This window comes from Pelecanus crispus, chromosome 6, assembly GCF_030463565.1.
Source record: "Pelecanus crispus isolate bPelCri1 chromosome 6, bPelCri1.pri, whole genome shotgun sequence".
NCBI lineage: Eukaryota > Metazoa > Chordata > Aves > Pelecaniformes > Pelecanidae > Pelecanus > Pelecanus crispus.
In genome coordinates, this window is record NC_134648.1 from 66348050 (window position 1) to 66374384 (window position 26335).

The 26335-nt window shown below is 40.5% G+C and overlaps 1 protein-coding gene across 3 annotated transcripts in view; it reads left to right on the plus strand.

Moving 5' to 3' along the window:
- MNAT1 (MNAT1 component of CDK activating kinase) overlaps positions 1 to 26335 on the plus strand; it is a 130505-nt gene that overhangs the window by 45868 nt on the left and 58302 nt on the right. For 2 of the 3 annotated variants that reach the window (XM_075712498.1, XM_075712499.1), the window contains exons 4-6: positions 5953 to 6056; positions 11098 to 11238; positions 16854 to 16979. In XM_075712498.1, coding sequence (XP_075568613.1) covers positions 5953 to 6056; positions 11098 to 11238; positions 16854 to 16979 — 371 coding nt within the window. The remainder of the gene's footprint in view (positions 1 to 5952; positions 6057 to 11097; positions 11239 to 16853; positions 16980 to 26335) is intronic. The other variant, XM_075712500.1, reaches the window with a different exon arrangement.

Consider the following 26335-nt stretch of genomic DNA (forward strand, 5'->3'; position numbering starts at 1 on the left):
GCTTTATCAAAGATCCATTTCAGTCATCTCATCTGACCAAAGATTTCAGTACCACACTGTTCCAGCCAAAACGATCTTTCTTAGACCAATGGGGCTGAGTGATTTCAATCATTTGTTACTATGCTAAGGTATTTTTTCTGCAAAATTATTGTCCCAATAAAAGACAACTGAGGATAAGCAGAAATAGTTATTTATACCTAACTAGATTTTTCTGGCTTAGCTGTGGGTTTTTATTTTGTTTCTGATAATTATTTTGTTATAATCACAGAAATGTTGTTTGGAAGGGATCTGTTAAGAACTATTCCATCTTTTCTCCGCCTCACCTCCCTCCTACCGCTTTTAAAAGTACCAGGGCAGAGGTTGGCCCAGGCATCGAAAGCACCAACAGAAGGTGCCGCAGTAGCTTTGGACTCCCCGGCCAGACTGAGGATGTGGTTGTGTCTCCCTTCATAGTGCTCTGCCCAAAGCAGTTGCTCTTCTGCCATGCCTGGTCTGTAGCTGGTCATTTAGGAAGATGATCAAGGAGTTATTTGTGGCAGGGTGGGGGGAATATTGTTTATTACAAACTAATACATACTAATTTAAAAATTTTCAGCGGGGTTGTACCAGCAATGCAGATCAAACACTGTCATCAGAGTAATCACCTGCTGTCTTGCCAGAGAGAGAATGTTCCTAATAGTTGAATAGCAAATATTTTTGCATGGTAACATTACTGTCTTTTTAAGGAACTAGGAGGAGAAGTCTCAGAAAATTTGCAGTATCTCAGACTAAAACAGGGAGATTTTGGTGGACTTAAAGTCCTGCACTGGAGTGACATTCATTCATACTACTGTGTCTCTGGACAAGTTATTGTGCCATGTAATTAAAATTTTTGTCTCGTTGTCTTTTTTTCTTTTATAACTAGGAAAATATTTTTCCATTTGTTGTAGAATTGCATAATGAATGTTGTTGTTTTGAAAAGCAGCGAAAGTCTCCCTTCTGAATTTCAGAAGTAGGGAGTTTTGCCTAAATAGAGTGAAATGTTTCAGAAAAACACAATAGTCTTCCTGTTATACTTCAACAGATGTCTCAAGGCAAGTCACTTTATAAACCAACCAATGTGAGATGGATAAGTAGATAAAGAATTGTTGCATACAAAACAGCTTCTGTTTCTTTCCCCTGAAGGGTTTCAGGCCTCTTATATCGGCTTATGTTATATTTCAACATGGACAAAAATAAGTCTGGCTTCTCTTTGAAACCTTTTCAAACTAGCCATCTGCTTTGCCAGTCACATTCAGATCTATACCAATATTTTTTCAGGGTAGGTGTAGCATATGAGTTAGGTTTTTTTAACTCTTTCTGGTTCTTCTAATTTTATGATTTGTTTTGTTGTATTTTCTAAAAAGGGAACATTTGCAAGAATTGTATTTAAGATAAATTTCTGGCAAAACTTAAAGCAGACCAAATAAAAAAAAAAAATTGCATAGTCCTAGCTATGCAAAAGGTAAGATGTTGAGTATTAGTGAGTGTGTTCTTTGAGTTGATACTTGTTGATTTTTAAATGCCAAGTAACTTGTGGAGGGGACAAGGGAGAAGAGAAAGAAATAATCTCTTAATTATTTTTCGTGACTTAGTGTCCCTTACAAAATGGACTTGTCAACTGTAATTGCGAGGATACAATGGCAAGAATTTGTATGCTCTGAATATTGATGAAAAGACATTTGAAGCTCATGAAAAGTATATTAGAAAATATGTTGGAAGATGTTTTGGCTGCCTGGTTGGCCACTGTTAACCATGCGATGTCAAAGAGCATAGTTTGTTTTGCTGCTAGGGTGTTTATTGTAGGAGGGAAGATACTCTTTTCCTTTATTAAAGGACAACTGTTGACACTGATGTTGATCTAGAGACATCCAGGTCTTAACACTGTTGTAATAAAATGCAGCTCTTCAGTATTTTAGGTCTTGAAATGTGGACAACTTAGTGTTGAGGAGCAGATGCTTAGGACCAAGGTAATGTTCCTCTTCAATGACTGAATTAATATTCAGTGGGAGAAATCTGCTCTGGCCTTTGAGTGTGCTGGAAGTATGAATCTCTCTGATTGCTGGTGTCCTACTGTATCCTCAAGTGGCAGAGTGGAGCAAGGCTGGCAGAGCAGAATCAGCATGGTATGAGCAGATCTGACCATTGAGAGGATTTTACCTGTGGTTTGGTTCCAGCCACAGCAGCAAAACAGAAGGGGAAATAAACTGTCTTTCACCTTGCTGTGAGCAGAGCACTGGGCATTTAAGGTGGCTATGCAGGTGGATATTGAAGATTTCTTAAACACTGATGCAGAAACAGATCTCTTACATGGAAATGTTACTTCATATCAAGCAGCAAAAGAAACCTGCTTTTTTGTAAGTTGTTCTAAATAAAGGCAGGCATCTGCATATGTCTAAAATTTGCCTATTTTCCCCAGTATGAGTTTTAAATCTTACGGTTTTTGTTCCACAAACCTGGGTTCTGACTGGTTGAACTGTCGTGGTTTAACCCCAGCCAGCAACTAAGCACCACGTGGCCGCTCGCTCACTCCCCCTGCCCTGATGGGATGGGGGAGAGAATCGGAAGAGTAAGAGTGAGAAAACTCCTGGGTTGAGATAAGAACAGTTTAATAATTGAAATAAAGTAAAATAGTAATGATAAGAATAACAATAATAATAACAACAATAATAATAATATACAAAGCAAGTGATACCTGCCGACCGATACCCAGACAGTCCCCGAGCAGCGATCGCTGCTCCCCAGCCAACCCCCCGCAGTTTCTATACTGAGCATAACGTCATATGGTATGGAATAGCCCTTTGGTCAGTTTGGGTCAACTACTCTGGCTGTGCCCCCTCCCAGTTTCTTGTGCACCTGGCAGAGCATGGGAAGCTGAAAAGTCCTTGACTAGCACAAGCAGTACTTAGCAACAACTAAAACATCAGCGTGTTATCAACATTATTCTTCTACTAAATCCAAAACACAGCACTGTGCCTGCTACTAGGAAGAAAATTAACTCTATCCCAGCTGAAACCAGGACATGAACCTATTAAAGATGACTGAGAAAGGAGGAAAAAACCCCACCCTGATGTTTCAAGCAGCAATAGTTGCAAAATCTGGATCATCAGCTTTATTGCTGGATTATTTTTAGAGAAATACCCAAGATGTTCAGGAGCCTAAAGGCATTTGGCATCTCATCTTGCTCCTCCTCTTGCACCTGAAGGTGGCATCTGGGCATCCTGCTAGCACAGCATGTCTTATGCTATTTCTTTCTTGTGCCGTCACTGAAGAGTTTAGAGAGCTGGTGTGTGGATTTAAGTTGTAGGAAGTGCTGACATTCCCATGCAGCTGCTGTCATTGCAGAGCCCTGGTCTGACTGTATGCCAGCATTTTCACATGACAATTCTTCTCTGCTGTAATACTCAAATATTAAGCTGCTTGTCAGCTGGGAACTGCAGGCTGGAAATTTGGAGGTCAAACCTCCATGAAAAACCTAAAAATTTAGACTAAAATAATGTGTTTTACTAAGGAAATGTTGCTACAACCAGATGTTATCACAAGATGAAACTGGAAAATGTTGTTATGCCTTTTGGAGAGAAAAAAAAAATTGAAATGGGTTTTACAATGATTCCAAAAAGCATTCCAAAAAGCATTTCAAAAAACAAGGAGATGAACTTTGAATGACTTGTGTGGGTTATAGCAGTGCCCAGAAGTTCCACCTGAGATGAGATCAAGATACAGAGATAGGTGTTGCATATAGCTATAGTATGGAGATACAGCGGAGGATCTATAGGAGAAAGGAAGCTTTATTCCCCTACTCCTGGTTCTTACTGGTGGGAGACCTCCAGTATGGAGGCCCAAGAACAGTAGCAAAGTTGGAAATTGAACTCAGGTGTTGATTCCCAATCAAATGCTGAAACCACAAAACCAGCCTCTATCTCAGATCTTCCTTCTGAAGTGAGGGTGGTGGGGTAGGGGTGGAAGAGTTCAGCTGATTTAGGAGCCAGGCTGAATTCAAACGTCAGTCCTCTTGATACTGATCATTCTTTGGAAAAGAGGGGGGAAAAGTAAATACAGCATTTTGTTTGCTTAAGGTTAGGAATTTCTTCAGTTGTATCTTGCCTAGCCCTTTTTGTCGCAGTTCAAGGAAGGACTGAATACTTTTGATAAGAGTAAGATGACGTAGTGGTTCAGTACTCCTGGAAGAGAGTATTCCTATTTCCATCTGTACACTTTTATTACTTCCCTTGTACCATCTCTGGCACTTGTCTGGCCCCTTTGTTGAGCCAGTTCAGGTTACTGGAGGGTTTCAGTTGACGCTACGAAGCATCCAGGGAGTCCTGGAGTCAGAGCAGGGGAAAAGGCCTGGGAAGAGGGACATAAGAGCAGGACTGTCCCTTTTTGGCAGTAGTGAGCTGCTATACAGCTGGGTTTGTAGAACTGAGCTGTGTCCCAGAACTCCAGCATTTTGGACCTTCTCTGTTTTCTCCCCCTGCCCATTTGCTCCCTGCTTTGGTTTCTTGCTGTTTCCTCTGCTGCTCTCAACTGGTTTGCCAGTCTAGGCTGCTCATGGTTTGGTTTACCTAAAGCCTTCCTAAAAGCTCATTTCTGCCATGTTACCTGTGGAGAGGATGAAAGAAGGGATATAATCTTTACCAAACTGAGGTGTGTGCTGTCCTGATGAGTAACAACAGACTTTGTACTTCTTCCTTCCGTTTCTCTCTAGCTGCCTTGCTTAAACAAATGACTTGGCAGTGGTGCATGTGCCCAGGGTTCATATGTCCCTAGTTGCTTGAGAACCTAGGAAGAGAAAACTGAACCAAAACCTTGCAAGTCCCGTGCTGGCTTTTCCACTAGAACCTCCTTCCCTTCCTCAGGGTTTGACTTAGTGCAATCACTACGCTGTTGTTTTCTTGCGAAGGATTTATCAATGGCAGTGCAAATTGCTCTGCTGCTCTTGTAGATTTACTGTAGCCACATGACAAAGCTCTTCGAGGCTGAGTGCTGTACATTGGCAGGCTTCAATAGCTTTAAGGCCATGGGTGTGAGCCCGGCATCCACTCTGGATGGCGATCACCAAGCGACTTCCCAGTGATAATGGCTTTCAGTTGGAATTCACTTGACCCACAATTGAACCAGTGACCTAGAGGTGAAAGGCTCAGGCATTGTATCAAATTACTAATCATCCAAACCATCTACATCTTTCAAGCTGTTGATTATAGAAACTGTTCAGTTTCTTGAGGTATCTTCCATATGCCATGTGTAGGTAATTGCAAATGTTGTGCTAAACTATGGAGCTTGCTGGCCAACCCTGCTTGCTCATAATTACGTGAGATATAGTCTGTCACTATCTGGAGACATCAAAAGAATGTCACATAGCCTATTAATCTGGATGCATCTGCAGATTCCTTGTAATAAAGATAATCATACATTGGTGCCTTTTAAGTTATCAAATGATGTGAAAATTTTTTGTGTACCTGAGAATTTGAACAGTCTCTGTAGTCTTTGTGCATTAGATACTCTTATGAAATGGAATGGCTTAATTTCTAACCTTATCTTAGTATGTATGTGTTTAGTCATATTAAATTTAATTTTATAGGAATCTCTGTGTTCTTAGCTGTAACTGCTACTTGAAAAGGTCAATGTTTAACAAATAATAATTATGATTATTCATGTGTATCTTTATCAGCATCACAAAATAAGATGCAAAACTCAAATTTGCGTGTCCTACAGATGCATAAACCTAAAGGAAATCTGCTGGCTTCTGTTGAAGTTTGCAGTGATTTAGCAGACTGTGTCTTGCTTTCCAGGGCATTTTTAAATAAATTCTGTTATTGCGACGTTTATATCTGGTGCTAGAAGGGGTAGAGAACATAAGAGTAGTATTTCTCTGTCACAGTCATACATAACAACCTAATACTTTTACTTTCTGTCTTCCTGATATTTATGCAGTGTTTAACTTGACCAACAATGTGGATTTGGAGAACACCAAAAGGAAAATGGAGCTGTACCAGAAGGATAACAAAGAAGTCATTCAGAAAAATAAGATAAAACTGGTTAGTTAACTTCTCTCCCCTACAATTTTTATTCATTAGCTAAAGAATTAAAGGATTTTCGAAGCGGAGTAAAAACAAGTCAAAGCTGAAGGCACTATGCAGATTTCACTTTGTATTAAAAAACTGTAATACGCTAATATTCTGCGATACTGATTTAGTGCTGCTTAAAGAGATCAAATTGATAGTTGAAATGTAGTTATGCTTTACTTTGGGAAGCTTAAAAAGAGGGACAGGCAGTAAAGTCTGCATCTAATACATCACCACCGCATGTGTGCTGGCAGTGTCGTTGGACAATATCCAGGAGAGACCAAGTCCATCCGTATACCAGGACAATCATTCCTTTCTCATCCAAAGCTAAAAAGGAATCCAGACGCAGACATTAGGAAGCTCCCAGGAGAGAGCTGTAACATTGAGGGAAAGCATAGGTCTGGTTTATACAAAATTTAAAATGAAAGATGTTGAAACAAACATTAAAACTTTTGTTCAACAGCTGATAACAATAACATCAGTAGTATTGTATACATGATCTGTATGCAAAACGCATGGTTCTTTGAAGATCTATTAGTTTGAAATGTGGCTCAGATATCATTTTGTTCTTTAAAAATAAACTTGCAAGCATGTCTTTCTGTAAGAAAAGTTTAATCTGTTAAATATTTTTTCAGTATAAAAATACACATTGTTATCAGTTCTTGAAGGAAAATGTCTGCCCAGAGTGTGACATAACAAGGTTTTGTGTTTGTATTCCAGTTGCACTAAGGACTTGCTTTCAAATCAGTAGGGGTGAAATCCTCACTCCCCTGAAGTCCGTGGCAAAACTCCCAGTGATTTCTTTAGCTCTAGGTTTTCACAGGAGGAGATTGGAATCTGAAAAATGTTTGTTTGAACCTCTTCCTTTTAAAGGCAAGGAAATTTCCCTAGGGGTCCATCTCTGATCTGTTATCCTGTCTTTGACACTGTGCAATATCCTATGCTTCAGAGCTTGAAGAGACCTGCCAAATCTTTGGCTACATGTCTTATTTTACAACGTAGGTGCAACCTCTAGGGTCACCGTGAGAATAGTGTGCTTTGCCTGCAGCCCACCTTTCGTTCATGTACGTGACTTGCAGACGGCCTGTGCACTAGCCATGTGATCATATCAAGCAGCACAGTAAAAGTCTGTACCCACCCAAGCCCCCTGGGCCTTCTGTTTTCTGTACTGTATGGTCTTGCTGTGCTAGAGGCTGTCTGGTGGAAGCTGGACAAGCCTGCGTGAATCCAGACTTACTGGAGATTTGGAGACGTTCCTTTTTTCTTTCTTTTTCAACATTTGAAACATTCAACAGATCTTTTTCAACAATTGAAACATAATAATAGACTTGACGCAGTTGCTATTACAAAAACTGCATGATCTTGCTCATAAATTTACCACTATCCCAAAAGCTGAAAGGGTGCTTTCTCTCTCTAGCTCTTTTTGGCAGGTTTTGGAATGTCTTTGCTCCTTAAATGGTAAAAGGTGTCCTAATTTCTCACCTAAACTTGTTATGGCCAGTCATTGTCCCTTCATTCTTGGACTGACATAAATTTTTCTGTCCACTGCAATAGTTTGCTTCTGAGGAATATAGATATTCTCTGTCCCTCTTGGTGTTTTTGTTACCCTTTGCCCGTTCCAGTTTGAATTTGTGTTTGGCAGGCAGAAGGGACCAGAATTGAATGCAGTATTGTAGCAGAGATCTTAACAGCCTCTTATAAAAGAACACTGTTTTTCCACGTTGAGATGCGTGATCCTAAGACTGTTCTTCTCTTGTAGCACTGTCATATGGGAGGTTCAAAATCCGTGTGATCAAGTAGTGCATCATGTTTTCTCCTCTTTGGTGTCTAACTGATTAACTATGCCTCCAAATCTGTGGTCTTATAAGTTATTTTCTTCTCACTTCTGCTACTTCTGTCCTCATGAGTATGTCATTCTTTCTTGCAAATCAAAATATTAAGTTACTGAACCTGTCACCTCAGGATTTGAATAACTGCCTGTTGTTCTGTCAATACAAGCCATATTTTTCATCTTTGTAGCCAGTTCCTAATGATCTTGCTACTTGTGTACTAACCCATCTGTTAGATCTCTGGATTTGATGCAGGATGCACAGAAAAAGTTTAAGTACACAGGTTTGGATAAAAAGGTGAAGAACTCTTGGAGAAGGAGTTCCTGTCATTTATTTTTATTATAGTTTGTTCAGTCAGCATATAACCTTGCATTCCAAGTGGACTACTGTTTTCCCAGATGTGCCTTTTTCCTTAAATGTCTGCTATTCTCCAGTCATAGGGTGACTTGTTACTTACTACTTTGTTACTAGATGTTTAATTTCACTTGCTGCTTTGTTCAGTCTTGAAATAGTTTTGTCTGAACTCCTTGATGTGAATGTCTTTAAGTTTTCTTGATTGTCCTTTCTTGAAAGTGGCAAAACATTATTATGTTTTCTATTTACTTCTTCTACTTGTCGTCTTGAGTTTACTCCAGCCTTCGCCATGATCATCTTTATTTCTTTAGATGTTGGGACTGTGTCTAGATTGTCTTTAAGCTTGACACAACCCTTACTGCCTGTTGAGCTTGTTTCTCTTCTGTTTTACTGTTTTGTTTGGTCTTCTGTTCAGAAAGAATTTGATCTGACTTGTAATAGAATCATAGAATGCTTTGGGTTGGAAGGGACCTTTAGAGGTCACCTAGCCCAACCGCCCTGCAGCGAGCAGGGACATCTTTAACCAGATCAGGTTGCTGAGAGCCCTATCCAACCTGACCTTGAAGGTTTCCAGGGATGGGGCCTCCACTGCCTCTCTGGGCAGCCTGTTCCAGTGCTTCACCACCCTTATTGTAAAAAATGTCTTCCTTGTATCCAGTCTAAATCTATTCTTCTTTAGTTTAAATCCATTACTCCTTGTCCTGTCACAACAGGCCTTGCTAAAAAGGTTGTCCCCATCCTTCCTATAGGCCCTCTTTCAGTACTGAAAGGTCGCAATAAGGTCTCCTCACAGCCTTCTCCTCTCCAGGCTGAACAACCCCAACTCCCCCAGCCTGGCCTCGTAGGAGAGGGGCTCCAGCCCTCGGATCATTTTGGTGGCCCTCCTCTGGACCCGCTCCAACAGCTCCATGTCCTTCTTGTGCTGAGGGCCCCAGAGCTGGACACAGTGCTCCAGGTGATGTCTCACCAGAGCAGAGTAGAGGGGCAGAATCGCCTCCCTCGCCCTGCTGGCCACGCTGCTTTTGATGCAGCCCAGGATTCGTTGGTGGCCTGGGCTGCGAGCACACACTGTTGGCTCATGTCCAGCCTTTCATCCCCCAGTACCCCCAAGTCCTTCTCCGCAGGGCTGCTCTCAACCCCTTCATCCCCCAGCTTGTATCAATATCGGGGGTTGCCCCGTCCCAGGTGCAGGACCTTGCACTTGGCCTTGTTGAACCTCTTGAGGTTCACACAGGCCCACCTCTCCAGATTGTTCAGGTCCTTTTTCTTGTAGTCTGATCTGGTATGGTTTGTATATCAGTTTACTTATTTCTGACTATAATTTTTCTGGGCTGGTTCTTCAGACTAGGTCTGTCAGCACTTCCCTACAAGTTTTCTTCTGTTTCAGTGCAAGTTCCAGGCAGTCTTTATACATAAATGTGGAAGAGGCTTGGAATGTCTTGAAGACCCTGAGTTCTTCAGTTCTGTTGACTGAACTAACTAGAACCCTTAATTCCCAGAAATAACCTCAATTGGCAACTTGGGGATTTTGTTTGTTTGTTTGTTTCTTTTCATTAAATGCAAAGAGAATCCAGTTTCAGGTGGTCACTGGTTGGTGACCAGCTCTTTACCAGTGTAACTGCTAGTTACAAAATGAAAGCAGCTTCTGTTGGCTCAGTGCAGGTTATGAGATCTGTCAGCTCTTGCATCCAGGAGTAACTGGGCCTCACTGGGACCCATTGGCTTGATCTGCCTGGTAAAGGGATGTTTTTCAGCATATTCTGGCATATATCAGATTGCTATGCTTTACGATATAACTTTAGGTCTTTTTGTTACAGATTTTACTAAGCTCTTGGCTGCCATAATGTTTTGCTGAAACCACTTCCATGGATTAATCATCCATTTAAGTTTTATAAAATTTTAATTGTCTCTGTGTTTTTACTGAATCTCCCTTTGCTTTAGTATTTTTGGTGGGGAAGATTTGGAAAATTTTTTTCTGCATGTTATTGTCTTATACCTTCTTAGCACCAAACTAATGTTCTTTTGATTCCCTCTTCTGTATAAGCTTGTTTAGCTGTAATCCTTTCCCCCCCGTCTTTGAGTCGTCCTCTTTTTAGATCCACTATGATTTTCAAATACAGACGACTTAATAGTTTACAGGTTAAAAAAGACTTCTCAAGAAGTAAATCCTGAAACAAAAACTAGTCACTATGTCTTAGTTAGTTCTTTCTTTTCTTCTCATGTGGCATATAACTTCAGTCCAAGTTATAGGAAAAATTCCTCATTTTCTGTGAATGTGACTTTTTTTACAGTTCATACTTAAATACATTTTAGCTTATAAGCTTCTCCATTAATATTCATAGATTTTGAATTTCTTATTTTTTCTTGTACACCACTGTTAAAAAGCACACAGTGTACTTTGCACATGATGCAGCTGATCAGGGGGATGATCAGAAACAGTATTGTGGGATTATATTTTTGGTCACCCACTTACATCACTTGAGAATTAAGATGTGTGGGAGCAGAGAGGGGTGCCTTCATTTTAGGGTGAAGGTGTAAGGAAAACCCATTGTTGTTCTCTAACATTTAAAGAGCCAAGATCCAAATGGTTACTTCCTACTGCAAAGAGCAGCAAGCAAAAAAATCTAACTTTGCACTGGACAATAAGAGGAGGTAGAATCATCATAATCACCTCAAAATTCTACCTAAGAGTCTAACCTAAAAGGTAGAATTTGGCTGTGTTCCCATTGCTGGTCTGTCCTAGGTCCTTTGGTAGGCAGTAGAGCTGTGGGTGAGCTCTGTCCACCCAAGGAGGAAGATTGCTATGAGTTGATTTCTGATTTCCATTTCAGACACGGGAGCAGGAAGAGCTGGAGGAAGCTTTAGAGGTAGAGCGACAGGAAAACGAACAAAGGCGACTGCTCATACAGAAAGAAGAACAACTACAGCAGATGCTAAAAAGGAAGAATAAACAGGCACTCTTGGATGATCTGGTGAGTAGCAAAACCAGAGGCTTTGAATGCTCAGTAGCAGAGCAAACAGCGAGTACATTGACATTCACGTCTACCACGGTTAACTCTGTGGAGTTAACACATCTGCCCCTTTCTGTTTCCCTGTCCTGCATGTTTTGTGTTACTGTTCTCTTCACCTATCATTCATTTCAATGTTACAAATAGTTCTGGCTTTGGTAAGCTAAGGACTGCAGGAAGAATGGTTCTGGGATTCATAGACTTACCTGGACTCATTGTCCAGGGTGTTGGGTGCTGGTTAGAAATTAATTCTAGGAAAGCATTCTTGGCTGTTTCAACATAAAATTCATCCTGGGTAAGATTCCAGCAAAGAAGAATGCAGAGGGTTTTTTGGGTATTTGAAGAAGGCTATTTTCCTGGTTCTACCTGTTTTGAGTTTTTTGTTCATTTCTTTTCCTAGTGAGCTTCTGCTGAATGCTCTTTTCTTGTTGCTAATTGACATGTGGAGGTATATTTCAGAAATTGCTTTAGTGAGTCCACCCACTCTACCAGTTTACTTACTAGTTGACATTTGACTGCATTACCTGAAGAAGATCTAGTATAAAAGTCTAGATTTCTGCTTAATTCATTGACAGTATGAAAGCCAGAGGTTTTGACTGTGATCAAGGATGGCTTGTGTCAGCATAGCTGATATGGTGACTACTCCACCTTGAACCTGATGTATGATGGGTGAGGTTCTGTCATGTCTGAGGCCATGTAACTGCCTGCTTGTTTTGCCTTCAGCCGATGACAGTTGCATCTGCTTTGGTGCATGGCTGATCATGCAATTTGTGAGGGGGGTAGAGAGGAGCTACTAAGTTGGTTCAGCTCTAATGTGAACTCTTACCACTGTTGGCTTGTTAAGCAGTCCTGAATAGTGGTTGATAATCTGGTGTGTTGAAGCAAAATAGTAATGAGGAGCCACTTCATGAGCTCAGCCACCTCTGCAATGGGGAGATGGTGGAGAACAGGGGACAGTAACCTCATGAATTATTCGAGCATTAGTCAGCCCTTTTTGAGTTGGAGCACCTAAATGATAGGTGGTCCCTTTGTATTGAAAAACTACTGAAAGAAAAAGATTTATTGCCTTGAGTGTCATATTCTCTTACTGCAAACTTTTTGTGAAAGAGTTGCTCCTTTTGAAGTGAATGAAGCTTGGATTAATTTGAGGATTGTGTAGACAACTGAAAAAAAAAAAACCTCGGGCTACTTCTGGAAATTGTATTAATCTTGTTTTTGGCTGAATTTACTACTGATTCTGCATCTGAAATGCAATGATGATGTGTGGGCATAGAAGCTCAGTAAATGTGTTATTTAAGCAAGATTCACATCTCAAGTTTTTTAATACACATGTGTGTACAGACACGCACGCACACACATTCACGTGCTCTAACACCCATGAGAACAGTCTGTGTGTAACCTTGAAGGAAATCAGAAAAAAGAAGTATGTATGCATGCATGCATGTGTGCAGCTATGTCAGTTTAAAGCTGCCTGGCAGATTTAAATCCTAATTTCTCTCAGTTTATCTCATATTAATTCTTGCTTTGTATTCCTAGTTCTTATTCAAGATGGAGATGTTTTTCTACTTTTCCTGGAAAAGTAGAGTTCCTCTTTGAAACAGTGCAGAAGGCACTGACATGCAGAGAGCACACTGATGTGCAATTTAGGAGTTTCAGGGGCTCTCCTGAAGAGCTGCCTTTTCCTAAGCCAGGAGTCCTGGCAACCTGTCATTGGTTTTGCTGAAATGAGCTGGTGTTTCATTTTTCGTAGACAGGGATGAGCAGAAAGGTTCACTGAAAATCCTCAAATCTGTAACTGTGTATCCAGCAGTCTCTTTTCACTTTAAAGGTAAAAGTGCTTACAATCTACACAATTAGGAATAGTTTGAGCGGCAGATGAATTAATAAAAGCTCCACTATGAACTTGAATTTAATGGTTCAGGATAGGGATTTTGAACTGGTTTCTGACTTAATTTCAATCCTGTTCTAAAACATGCTCTTAATTTACTAGAGACCAGTGATGGGGGGGTGTGTGTGTGTGTGTTTGGTTTTTTTTGCACAGCAGTTGGTTTTACTGGAAACCTACTTCACCAGATGGCTTGAGGAAAGAATGGTTATAAATAATCTTTAAAACATGAGCAAAATAGGTAGTTTTAACTGTGATTGCATATGTATTGCTGTTAAAACATATCTTAATATTCTAAAACAACAGAAAGGTGATTTTTAAAGGCTGAGGAAGGAAACTGGGCAATTTTAAGTTTGGTCTGTGTTTATGAAAGGGCACTGTCAACTTGATTTGGAGCCAAAACTTGTTTTGTAATACTATAGGTTTATAAAACCAGCACTGAAGTGTTTGTATAATGACTTACAAAGTCTCTGGAAAACCAGCAGTTGTTAAACAAATAAACATTTCCTATGGTCTCTGAAATCCTTCTAATGCTGTGCTGCAAATCTGAAAATGAAGCTGATCATAAGTAAAACTTAATTGAGAAATGCAGCAAAAGCAAATGTAAGTAGTAGCAGTGTAAAGAATTACATTAAAAATAATATTATATCTGTGGTTGTTGGTACTGTGCTAAAACAGCTGGGATTAAGTTCTGGCTACAGTGATACTAGTGGCAAAACTACTGACCTGGCAGGATTGTGAGTGCAGAGGAAGGTGGGAAGCCAATGCTTCACCTGTTGGTTTTGAGTCGTCTCTTTTGGATGCATCACCTGGCATTGGGAACCTACAGCCTACTTGACCTGGGTCTTGGTCATTTTTTCCAAGATTCCGCCCCCTCACTGCCTCCCACCTCCCTGGGCAGCAGGAGAAAATTTAAGACAAATTTTTTATGTGGTGCTGGTAGAGATGTTGGGCCTTCCCTCTTCCAAGAGGAGAATTTTACCTTTGGTGCTTAAATCCTAACGACTGAGGAGATTCGCAGTTTCTTTTATGTATTATTTATGGTATTATCATATTGAGTAAAGGTCTCAGTTATTTACAAAAAGAGTACAAGAATACTGTCCCATCTTCAAAGGGCTTATAGTTTGGATAGTCTAGCCAGGGAAAAAGGTGCAGAAATGTTTGGTATTTAAAATGTTGTGCTGCAGGCTCTGGTTCCTGGTCAGCCTGAGGAGCTCAGTGGGTCACGCAGAAAGGACTGGACCTGGGGCCAAGGTTCCATGAACCTGTCCTTTGCTGGGAGCAGGGAGGGAAGGCCAGTGTCACTTGCTGGAAAGGTGAGCAAGGCATTGCGGGCTACTAGAAGAGCAATCAGGTACTTTGCCTAGGCTGTTGCCTGTTTTGCCTCCCAGTACTAAATTAGGCAGATTTTATATTACCTTCATTATAAGTGACCTCTTTTACAATAAAACCTCTCACTTTAAAAGCACAACACCTTGTAATTTAGATTTGTAGTCTCAAATGCATTTTGCATATTATTGGAAGAGCTGTATATGTGTTGTCTTTGGGGTGGTTTTTTTTAACCTTCTTGACTTGGATAATTGGGACTGAGTAGAATAATAAAGCACTTCCTTTATTTACCGTGTAAACTCTCTCACCTGTGTACAGAGGATTATAAATCTGCTTTTGAATGTCTTGTGTGTCGTGGGACTTGCTATCTCCTCTTCAAGAGCCCGTACTTCCCAGGCATGCGCAAAATGGCATTGCAACACATGGCAGAGGCGGGTTTTCCCTGGGCCATGGCATAGCCTGGAGTCAAGCAAGGGGCAGCATGCCTTAAAGACACTGTGTCCCCACTTTTACCAGGACATCGGGGTTTTTGAGACCAATCTTTTCAGAAATTTTTGCAAATAACTAGCTTTGTTCATACTATTAGGCAGTTTGTTTTCCCCTACAGAAAATTGGATAAATGCTTACAGGACTGGACCTTTCATGTGTGTTAATAGTTAACAGAAGGGCTATGTGCGTATTAGAAAGGACAAACAATCACGGATGTGGTGGCTTGCTGGCAGTGTGGGTTTCCCACAGTTGTGTAATCTGGTTACCGGTTGTGCGAACTCTTGAGAAGCTAGTACAAAAATGGGCTTCCTTCACATATTGTATTAGAAATGCAGTGAATGTTTAAGGAATATGAGAGGGCAAAATGAATCAGAGAACGCTTCACACTCTTCCCTTCTCCCCCAGCATGTTAAATCTGATGATTAAAATAGTCCAACTTCCTTAAACTCTGCTGACAGCTGGCAGCACATGCTGCTGCATGGTGGTTACAGACATGTACAACACTTTGAAGATGCAGAGTGTAAACTACTGCATTTGTGGTCCAAATTTTCTCCCAGTTGTACAGAAACTAGGTGTCTCTTATTATGACAATTTAGGTTTTTAACCTCTTCCCTCCCCTCTTCCTGGTTAATCACAGAAATGTGAGTAGAATCCTGTGCCTTAGATGTTGTATTTGTGATACAAATCTGGACCAGATCTCATCATGTGAGACTTTTCTGCTTTTAGCACTTGCGGTCTAGTTGTAAGACAAAGTGAGTGTAAAAAAGTTAGAGAGGAAAGAGGACTGGAGAGTGATGTGAAAAGTCAGCGTACAACATGACTCTTCTTCATGACCACTTTAGAAGATTTCTCTAGGATACCATGAACAACAAGGCATCTTGTGGCATTAGAAACTTCCAACTTACAACCGTGAACCCTAAGTAAAAAATCACAGTCCGGTTTATTAGAGATTGTTTGGTTTTGTGCGTAACAAATATGGTTCATAGTTCCATATTTGCTTGTTTCCATGAAACAGAACTATATGTGATGTTTGAGGGCCTTAGGAATAAAATAGTGTGCTAGAACAGCCTGTGCAGAATCCATCTGAACTTCTTCCCTGCTCTCAACTTCACGGTCGTTCTAGCTAGGAAGTCTTGAGGATTTTGGTGTGCCTGTGGATAGTCACACTAGTTTATTAGAAAATTACTTGGCCGGTAATTTTCTGACTCTCTCAAGAATGCAGTTACATATATGTATGTTAATAATAATTTTGTTCTGAGAGTTTAAGTAGTTCATTTGCTTAACTATTCATTTTGTTACTTTTTATATATTTTTTTTTAAAAATTGGCTGGCTTCCCTAAAAATAAGTTGGTGAACGAGAAAATAAATATGCCGTTGGTTGCACTTACAATAGTGCCATTGTGCAAAGCAGAGCAAGGATCATTTCCAAACGGCCTCAGGTGAAATCTAATGGGAAACAATTTCAAACTGGTCTGAGTTCATTGGTAGAAAGAATGCGTCTTAGATAAACATCTGATCCAAGTTATACTACTTGGTATTATTTCTTCTCTGATTAAGTTCTAATTTTTTTTTTTTTATTTTAATAAATACAGTTGCATTGGCCAGTTGGAATAAGGAGCCTGTTATATTGTCTTTAATGTGGATTCTATAAAAATGGTTGTTTGCAGGTTACTCTGATTTATGAGGTTGCTGCAGCTTTTTCTTATTACTGAGAATGATCGTTTTCTGTAAACTGTCTCTCATAGAGAAGGTACTTAGCATTACGCTGCTCTGCTAGTGATGACCTTTCAGACACAGCTTGCAGTTTTGAACGATATGCAGTGTTAATTACTGTTGGTTTTGTTTTAGCATTCAAATTTGTTCCTCATGTTTACAGGAGAGCTCCAGTCTTCCTGCTTCACTGCTTTTAGCTCAGCATAAGGACAGATCTACTCAGCTAGAAATGCAACTGGAAAAACCCAAACCTGTCAAACCAGTCACGTTTTCCACTGGCATCAAAATGGTAAGACTTGCTTATTGCTTTTTTTAATGCCTTTCAAAAGACCGAGGATTTCCTCATACGAAATTTAGAGGTTATTTAAACCTGAGTTGCTTATTAAATGAAATAGACTGTTCTCTTCCAGTTAAATAAGTAATTAGGAATTAATCTAAGAATTTAATCATCCTGCTATTTGGGATATATGAAATATTTTCGTTGCATAGTTGTCAAAAAACAAGCTATACCTCTTTCCCTGACAAGTTATGGTGTACTTTGAATTATTTTTGTCTCATTTATGTACCAATTCTGGAAGCTGAAGTTTTTGAAGTTCAAGAATAGGCTGCCCTTCAGGTTTACTTTAAGTACTGCAATAATCCGTGAGTATGAGACAGACAATTTAGAAAATGGTGCTGAGTGGTTAAGGATGCTATTTTCATTGTTATTGGACTCTAGGAAGCAACACATATTTTTGCAAATGTGTTACTGCTACGGTGACAGCTAAAGATCTGTCAGCATTCCTGTTCTTTATCATGACATGGTGCAAGTATGCATCAGCCTGTGTGTGGAAATGTAAAGTTTTGTGGGGCATTTTAGGGGTGGGAGCATGAGTTACTGATCTTTTTTGCACCTAACTGTTTCCTGTTTTGTCTTGTTTTAAATCTCTGCAGTTTTTTTAGACTTTGTATTTTAGAATTGGTAATGGTAAATGATGTCTTGAAAACAACCAACACGCTCTACACCCTCCTCAACAAACCAAGAAGTTAGCAATGCAAAAACCTTTGCATCAAACTAATCTCCCTTCAGTTAATCAATTTATTTTGTCAGGGATATCTGTGCTGTGTTCATTGTCCCCCAAAGAGTTCACAATGTTGAAGCATTTGGAGCTTATTTTTCCAAAAGTAGTGTCAGCTTTTGCAAAGTTGTGCAGATTGTTTTCTTGTATTCCTGTAGTATAAACCATACCTTCTTCCTTTTCTTTTAAAATCTAAGAGTCTGGAGGAGCTTGATGTGCTTTGTGAGACATTTTCTGTTTGTGTAGAAAAGCTAATGGGCAGAAAATGTTCGTTGTTCTGTTTAAAAAATATTCTAGCTGAATGCCTGTACTTTTTCTTGCTGTTAAAATACATTGTCAGAATTTCTTAAAGCTGTTGCCCTTTCTTCTGGGAAAAGGAAGAATATAAGCTTATGTTACACGGTGAGGACAATGGAAGTACTTTGTAGTGCATTTGTAAATGGATATTAAACGCAGTATGCGGTAGTGGACATCTCAAATCTGCAGCCCTAAGTAAACTTCATCCAGGAATGGTGAAGGGCTTGGATGAGGAGATTTCTAGCTTCATGACATTTAAATCTTAACATTTGCAATAATAGGGGATATTCCAGAAAACTGATTGTTACTTTATCAGTGTTCAGAAAGTGTGAGTAGATGACTAATTTAAGTTGTTAGTCACAGACAAACAAACAAAACCCCTCACCCTGACTGACCTTAGTCCTAGATTAAAAAACAACAGCTTAAAAAATATTAGGAATAAGTACAGTTAACAATAAAGTTAAGGATAGGAATATTTGAAGTTGGTGACGACTACTACTTGTGGAAAATGGATTACACCAAGCAAAACAGATTTTACACTGATAAAATTACATTTTTTTAAGAGAAAGATTAATGTTCCCATATTTTCTTTACAGGGTGCTTGATTTATTTATTACATGACACTGATTTTTAGAATTATACAGAAATTACATTACACAATAATAATTTTGAGATTCTGCATAATAAGTTCATTAACTGGCTAACTTGTAATTTCTAAAGTAGTTGTTGGTTACCACAGCACAGGAATATTTCTGTGGGTGTTCTGCTAGGACACAGTTCAGTGTTTGGAAGCAGATGTTGAATTTCAGTGGATGACATGCAAGCTGGCAGTTTACAGGGCTGCTTTGACAAGCTGGCCTCATTTGGATGAAATGTGTTTTAATATGGCTAAATGCAAAATTATAAATAGAAAAGTAAATAACGGGCTCTGTGAAGAGGATTTGGAAGTTTAGCTAAGGTAAACCAATTTGACCCTTGGCCACAGCATATGTGTGTGGGGGGACCTTGGGTACATGAACAGTACAGCAATAAATAGGAAAGGACTTCTTCTGAATGCAGTATTGGGGAGACTCATGGACTGAAGAGTTCTGCTGACTGTGTTTTGAATACAAAAATCAGAAAGAACGCAAAGAGGAGCCACAAAGGTCCGTTCAAAGGCAGAAAGATATGCTTCGTACTGCATTCTGCCTCTAGTTTAAGAGGTTAAGATATGACTCAGTTTACAGTAAGTACCTCCTTAACATAGAACATGCCAAATCTGGACAGTGCAACAGTAAATGTGGCAAGAACCAGTAACCTTAGTTAAACAAATAGGAACTGAAGGAACAAGTAAGACCTAAAGTTCAGAACGTTCCCCTGGTTACTTGGCCTCACTGTTAAAATTGACTCTGGAATGCAATGAAATCTCTAATTCTCAATGTTTTCTGATTAGGACGGGGATGCATCTTGGAAAGTTACTGTAGTCAAATGCAAATTGTTTGGCTCAAAATGGAGTTAGTTTTGTAAAAAACAATACTGCTCATTCATTGTAGATGATTTGGTGTGGTTGATGATCTGTGACAGTGTATTCTAGTGACAGTGTAAGGTGAATTCCCACCTGGGCACCTACCTTATGAGATGCTTATTTTCCAGGTTGAGTGTTTATCTAAAAACCGGAGATGCTCAGTCCACTTGTTTTGCATAGGTGTACACTTGAAATAAGTAGAGCTTTTGTTGCGCTGCCCTTCAAGGGCAGCACTCTACAGTTGCTTTAGCTTTGCTCCTCTCTAAGCCATGGGGTTCACATCACGCATATTAGTGGGGGCAGCTCTAGGGGAGTACTGAGAATTTCTTAAAAAATACTATTCTAATTAATGCTCTGTTTGGCTCAACAGTTTTGCATATTAAATATAGTTTCTGTGAAAAGTCTGTTTTGTGCTCACTGTTAGAATTTCAGCAGCACATGTTTAATGAATGACTGTGTACATTCTTCTGTGCTTTTATTTTTTCCTAATAGTTTGGCCGCTGACCTTTTCTGGTGGGTGTTTTCCTTAATTTTTTTTCAAAAGAAGGGAAGCCAGATAGAGCTAGCTGAAATGCTGGCTAATTTGGAGCTTGTGTTTACACAAAGGCTGTAAAAATATGCCAGTTGTGGCAATCCACTTCCCCCCCCCCCCCCCCCCCCCGCCCCAGCTTGAACATGACTGTTTTTCCTGGGATGGTCTTGGTCAGAGCCGTTCTTCAGCCTGACTGATAATTGGACATGTTTCTCAGTTTCTGAACTGAGGCATGCCCATTCTAGTCTCCTGGGCAATGCTCAAGGAAGTTGGCTCATTTAAGGTGTCATATTAGTGCTGTGGAGTTCCTATGCTTGCAGGGGGAGGAGGGAGTGTCTCTCAGTTGTAAGCTAAGCAAGAGCATCCCCTATAGCACAAGACAGACAATTAGCTGATGGGGATAGGGTCTCCTTCACTTTTCCTTTTGTTAAATTGGGGTTTTTTTACTCCTTTCAAGTGGAAGCCGTTTTTTCTTTGCAGTCTGCTCATTAACTTCTAAATTTTATTTCAGTAAATTGTATCTTCTGTGCATGAAGCATACCTTCCTCATCAATCAGTTTGATTTACCTCTAAGTGGGGGGAGAAAGTGCTTCAGTTTTCTGCTTATCATGCTGATGATATTGAGAAATAGGCTTTCAGCGTATCTGAATATTTAAAACAGTCTTATTAAATCTAATCTCAAATCAGTGTAGAGCTACAAAAGAAACTGTAGCAATCTTAATTGTTGCAGTAGTGCTAAAAATACTATTTCCTGTCAATGCTTGTACTTTAGATTTTAGTAGCTGTCAAAAAGAGCAAAGGTTGTCGGAAATGAATGACGTTTCTAGCATTTCTAGGGCTTATCAGGGTGTGCAAAACAAATCTTAAGGTCCAGCAACAGAACCATTCTTCTGTTTCTTGGTGAATATAGTGACCATTTCTGATTGGGAGGTGGCTTTAATATGAAGCTAATTTTAACGTGTAAAAGAGGTGCTCATATGCATTGCACATGAATGGCAGTTTGCAAACGCAGCAGGAATTAATTTCATTACAGTAATTTAGTTTTCTTTTTATGTCTCTGGTGTTTACAGGACTGTAGGAGCCTTTTGGTGCTTGTAGATTTGTGCTTTACATTACCATTGCGGTTACAAATGCATAGAAGTGTGGATGTTTTTAACTCCTCTTTAATTGATTGAACTGGGAACATGCAAACCTTTGAGTCTGCAGCCCGGCTATTTACGTATTCGTAAAAGATACGAATGCCTTAGAGTGGCTCAGCTGTGTGCCCTCTTCAGCATGTTTCAGGCTGCATGCCCTGTCCTTCTTCTGTTCTTTCCAGTTTTATAAAGTTTCTTTGCTCCCTTCCCCCAGCCTCCCAGGAGACTTAGCCTCTAGTGATGGTATTCTTGAAGTAATTTCATGTAGTTAAAAACTCAATTACCTCTAATTGGATTGCCCAAATATGCAGGAAAAGAACATAGGTGTCCTCTGGCCTGCTACCACTTGGGAAAGTTTGCTTTTTACATTTTATACCCAAATACCTCAAAATGAATATAAGGCCTCATTGACCGTTCAATTTCTATCATGTTTTTTGTTTTACTACTTAATAGCAGTGGGAATATTTATTAATAGAAATACTAGTGCAGTGTTGTACATGCTTCGTCATTACCAAGATGGTCACCACCCCTCTGAATTTGCAGTTTAAATAGATGTGTCAGGGAGGGAGGGGAACCAGATGCCCGGAGGGGATGTACTCGCCCAGGATTACACAGCCAAGCAGCAGTGGAAGGAGGAATAGGATCCAGCCTTACTAAATTCCTAACCTCGTGTCTCTTCCGCTGAGCCGGGCTCTATCTCCTGTCAACAGCACCCCTGAATGGCAGCGAATTAAGAGATGAAATATCTGCTTCAGCTTCTGCTTCACTGTCCAAATCACAGCAGCAATGTTACATTTAACTTTCTGTGTATCTCAATATTACCAGGATTTTATTCCAGTTCTTGTAGTTTCAGGCCATTAGTAGCTGAATGCTGGAGGGAGCGATGTGCAGTCTGAAGCAGCCGGAGCTTGCAGAAGGGAGCAGTTGAATCAGTATTTCAGAGGAATGGATCTGTGTCAGACACAGGATGTCTAGGACACCTCAGGAATGCACGTTACCACTAAGCTGAGCGTAACAACTGTTAGGGAATAGATTTCGTGCAGCGTTACGCTTGCACTATTATTCTAATGGGAAAGAACGTTTTTATGTTACGTTATGTGGAGCTATTTCTTTTAAAACGTTGACCTCCTCAGCTCAGGTCACATTAACTGTTCTTCATTATTGCCTTTTCCTACAATATTGCTTCCTGTGCAAACAACTGCTCAGAGGCTGCTCCTGTTTTTCAGTCTGTTTCTTTTATAGCTTGTGGAGCAATTATCCAAAATCCTGTTCCAAACGCAAAAAAGTCTGTCAAAATACCTTTTTAATCAATTGTGCTCCTTCAGAGTTGCTTAGACATATGCCAGGTACTCTGAGGTAAGTGAAGTGCATATCACACTATGGTTTAGACTACAATTATTCTGCAGCTCCCGAGAGTGCTTTGCCACCCTGTCTGTGTGACCGGGAACCGTTTTAGCCTTCCAGCCCTGCTTTCCTGATTCTTACTGCTCTGGTTTGGTTGCTTTGTTTGTTGGTTTTGGTGTGGTGGTGTGTGTGTTGTGGGTTTTTTTTTTTTTATGTTTTGGTTTTTTTTTTTTTTTTTTTGAGTGCTTTTAGTATTTGCCTCAGGCTTGATTTATTTATTTATTTATTAACTTATTTCCTTCCTTCACTGTTAGCTCAGCTGGTCTATCTTCAGGTTGAAACACTTCAGATGGAATTGATCTCTTTTGAGATGTATGCCAGTCTGAGTTTAACTGGTATTTCGTTTTTAATCTTCATTTGGCTCATACCACACACGTTTCTTTTTTGCAGCTGGGTGGAATATTCCCCTTTTCATAACACTTCCTAGTTTAGAATCACAACAAAATCACAACACTTATTTTCAAGAGGAAGTAGCGTGTTTATGCATATAGATCCTCTCTGAATAGACGTATTTGTTTTAGAGAGCATGCATGTAAAGATAAAATTTTCGATAGCCCTGAGTATTATCTAGACCTCCAGCAGGAGCCTGGCTGAATCTATACTACGAGGCTGCTGCATTGCCCTTGCAGCCTTGGTGCCTGCGTGCGTGATGGCTGCATCCCAGCTCAGCGTGCGGACACACTGGGCTGGGTGTCAGTCCCATGAAGCAGAGTCCCATTGCAGAGGAAACCCAAATGTGCTGCTGAGAGGGGGGTTGCAGCATTTTCCAGCAGGTCTCTGGATGAAGATGCTCAGAGAACCAGCACTGCTGGCCAAGCAGCTTCCCTGGGGTGGAGATTCCCAGCGGATTCACGTTTGGAGAGCAGGTGCATGTAGCCCTGTAACAGCAGCTCTGATAGTGGGATTCTGCAGTTGCTAAGCACCCTCATGGTTCCTAGTAAGAATGTATTTCCTAGTAAGAATTGCATTTTGCTTTAGCTTTGAATTTTTGTCATCACTAGCAGTTGACACCAAGCTGAGTGGTGCAGTTGACACGCCAGAAGGACAAGATGTCATCCAAAGGGACCTGGACAAGCTGGAGAGGTGGGCCTGTGTGAATGAGGTTCAACAAGGCCAAGTGCAAGGTCCTGCACCTGGGACGGGGCAACCCCCGATATCGATACAAGCTGGGGGATGAAGGGGTTGAGAGCAGCCCTGCGGAGAAGGACTTGGGGGTACTGGGGGATGAAAAGCTGGACATGAGCCAACAGTGTGTGCTTGCAGCCCAGGCCGCCAACCGAATCCTGGGCTGCATCAAAAGCAGCGTGGCCAGCAGGGCGAGGGAGGCGATTCTGCCCCTCTACTCTGCTCTGGTGAGACCTGAGCTGGAGCACTGTGTCCAGCTCTGGAGCCCTCAGCACAAGAAGGACATGGACCTGTTGGAGCGGGTCCAGAGGAGAGCCACCAAAATGATCCGAGGGCTGGAGCCCCTCTCCTACGAGGCCAGGCTGGGGGAGTTGGGGTTGTTCAGCCTGGAGAGGAGAAGGCTGTGAGGAGACCTTATTGCGACCTTTCAGTACTGAAAGGGGGCCTATAGGAAGAGGAAGGATGGGGACAACCTTTTTAGCAAGGCCTGTTGTGACAGGGCAAGGAGTAATGGTTTTAAACTAAAGGAGGGTAGATTTAGACTGGATATAAGCAAGACATTTTTTCCAGTGAGGGTGGTGAGGCACTAGAACGGGTTGCCCAGACAGGTAGTGGAGGCCCCATCCCTGGAAACCTTCAAGGTCAGGTTGGATAGGGCTCTCAGCAACCTGATCTAGAGTTAAAGATGTCCTTGCTCGCTGCAGGGCGGTTGGGCTAGGTGACCTCTAAAGGTCCCTTCCAACCCAAAGCATTCTATGATTCTATGATAATATCTTGTTTTTAACAATAAGCATTGCATTGATCTGCTGAGAAGGATACCTGTTTCTGAAAAGCAAAAAGGGAAAAGAAATTGTGGCTGCTGGATCTCCACCATCTCTGACGATACATGGATGTGGAATTCAAATGTATGAACTAAGGGACACCAAAAATACTGAATGGTAGAATTCACTTTAGGACTAATGTGCTGGATTTTAACAGTCATCTAGAGTCCTGTGATCCACATACTGCTCACTTAAATCTCATAGGGTTATATATACAATATGCCTGCATCTTCCAAGTAGCATGATAGAGAATGGTTAGCAGTAGTAAATATATTTGTCGTACTAAATCTCTAGCCCTCTATTTAAATAAAGATGTTTTGTTAAGCGTCAGGCACATACATGCAGAACTGTTCTTGAAGTTTTTGAACTCTGGTTTTGAAGTGTATGCCAGATAAAATTTATTTGAGTGATCTATCATTGGAACGCTTCCTGTGCACTCCAGCACACAGACTAAAACACTTAATTGGGTTCTGGCCTTACTAAGTAATTACTATTATATCAAATTGCATAAACATTAAGCACATTATGTTGACTTAATGAATTTTTTTCCTAATGTAGGTAAGAAATGTTTTGGGAAAAAAAAAGCCAAAGTAAATGAGAGTATTTGTTATTTCTCCTCCCCTCATTTACACAATGCTGGCCTTGGGAAAGGAGGCTGGATTTTGAAAATGCAGTTCTACATCTCCCCGTATGTCTTTGCAGGATTTCTGTTTGGAATGCCTTAGGAAAGATGCCATTGTTGAAATTAAACTGTTTGGTGGACAGACATAATCAGAACTGCTTGACCTGATTGTGTTTTATGGTTGGGCTCTCTTACACTGCTCTGTTAGAATAAATATTTGTTCATTTGCTTTAAGGCTTCTTTACATGGCTAAAGCAGCGCATGTTTATATACACATATTAGTATAAATACAAATTAGGGCCATAAGTTTGCACAGCTGTAATGACTGGAATTTAGTAAATGAAATAGTGCCAACACTGTTAATTGTACAGGAGTGAACAGCAAGACAAATGTACTTGTTAGTAAACTGGCTGTGGCCAGCAGTGAAGCAGATCTGCCCTTTAGCTATCGCTTTTTGGAAAGTAACTGTTCTTAGGGTTTGGGTTTTTTGTTTTTTGTTTTAATTTTTTAGGGTGGATTTTTTTTGTTAGGGTTTTTTAATCTTCTGTTTGATTTATGGAGTTGCCCGAGAGCTTGCTTGCCTGACTGTTTACCATCAAATTTCAGAAGTACATCTGTGTGTCATGCAGCATGTTGTTTTGGTCCCATGAAAAGACGCTGCATAGGATGAGGCTCGTAGGGATAAGACTGCCGGAAGGGTTCCGCCAGGCTGTCGTCTACTCCCCTGCCCGTATGGCAGCAGGCACTGGGACAGAGCAGCAGGAACGGGGCTTTAGGTCCTGATATAGGATGCCCAAATTCCATCCTGAGCAACAGCCAGACCTGCCACTAGCTACGATAGCACAAAGACACGTTGTAAAGTGATCTAAGGAAAATGCCATTTAAATCAGCCTGAGATCTTCCTATTTCTGAGTGTTACAGCTCTGAATAGGCTATTGCTTGAGTAGGTGTTACTGTGAGCAATAAGGAGAGATCTGACTGAAAGAAAGAAGGTGGCTGAGAGGAGAGTCCAAAAAAACAGCTGGCAGGGAAATAAAGAATAATAAAAAATTTCTCAATCATTGTTTGTTTTGGAAAGATCATGCTTTAAGCACATGGAAATACTTTACACATTTGAGAAGTGCTGACTTCCTACATGCCTTGTGA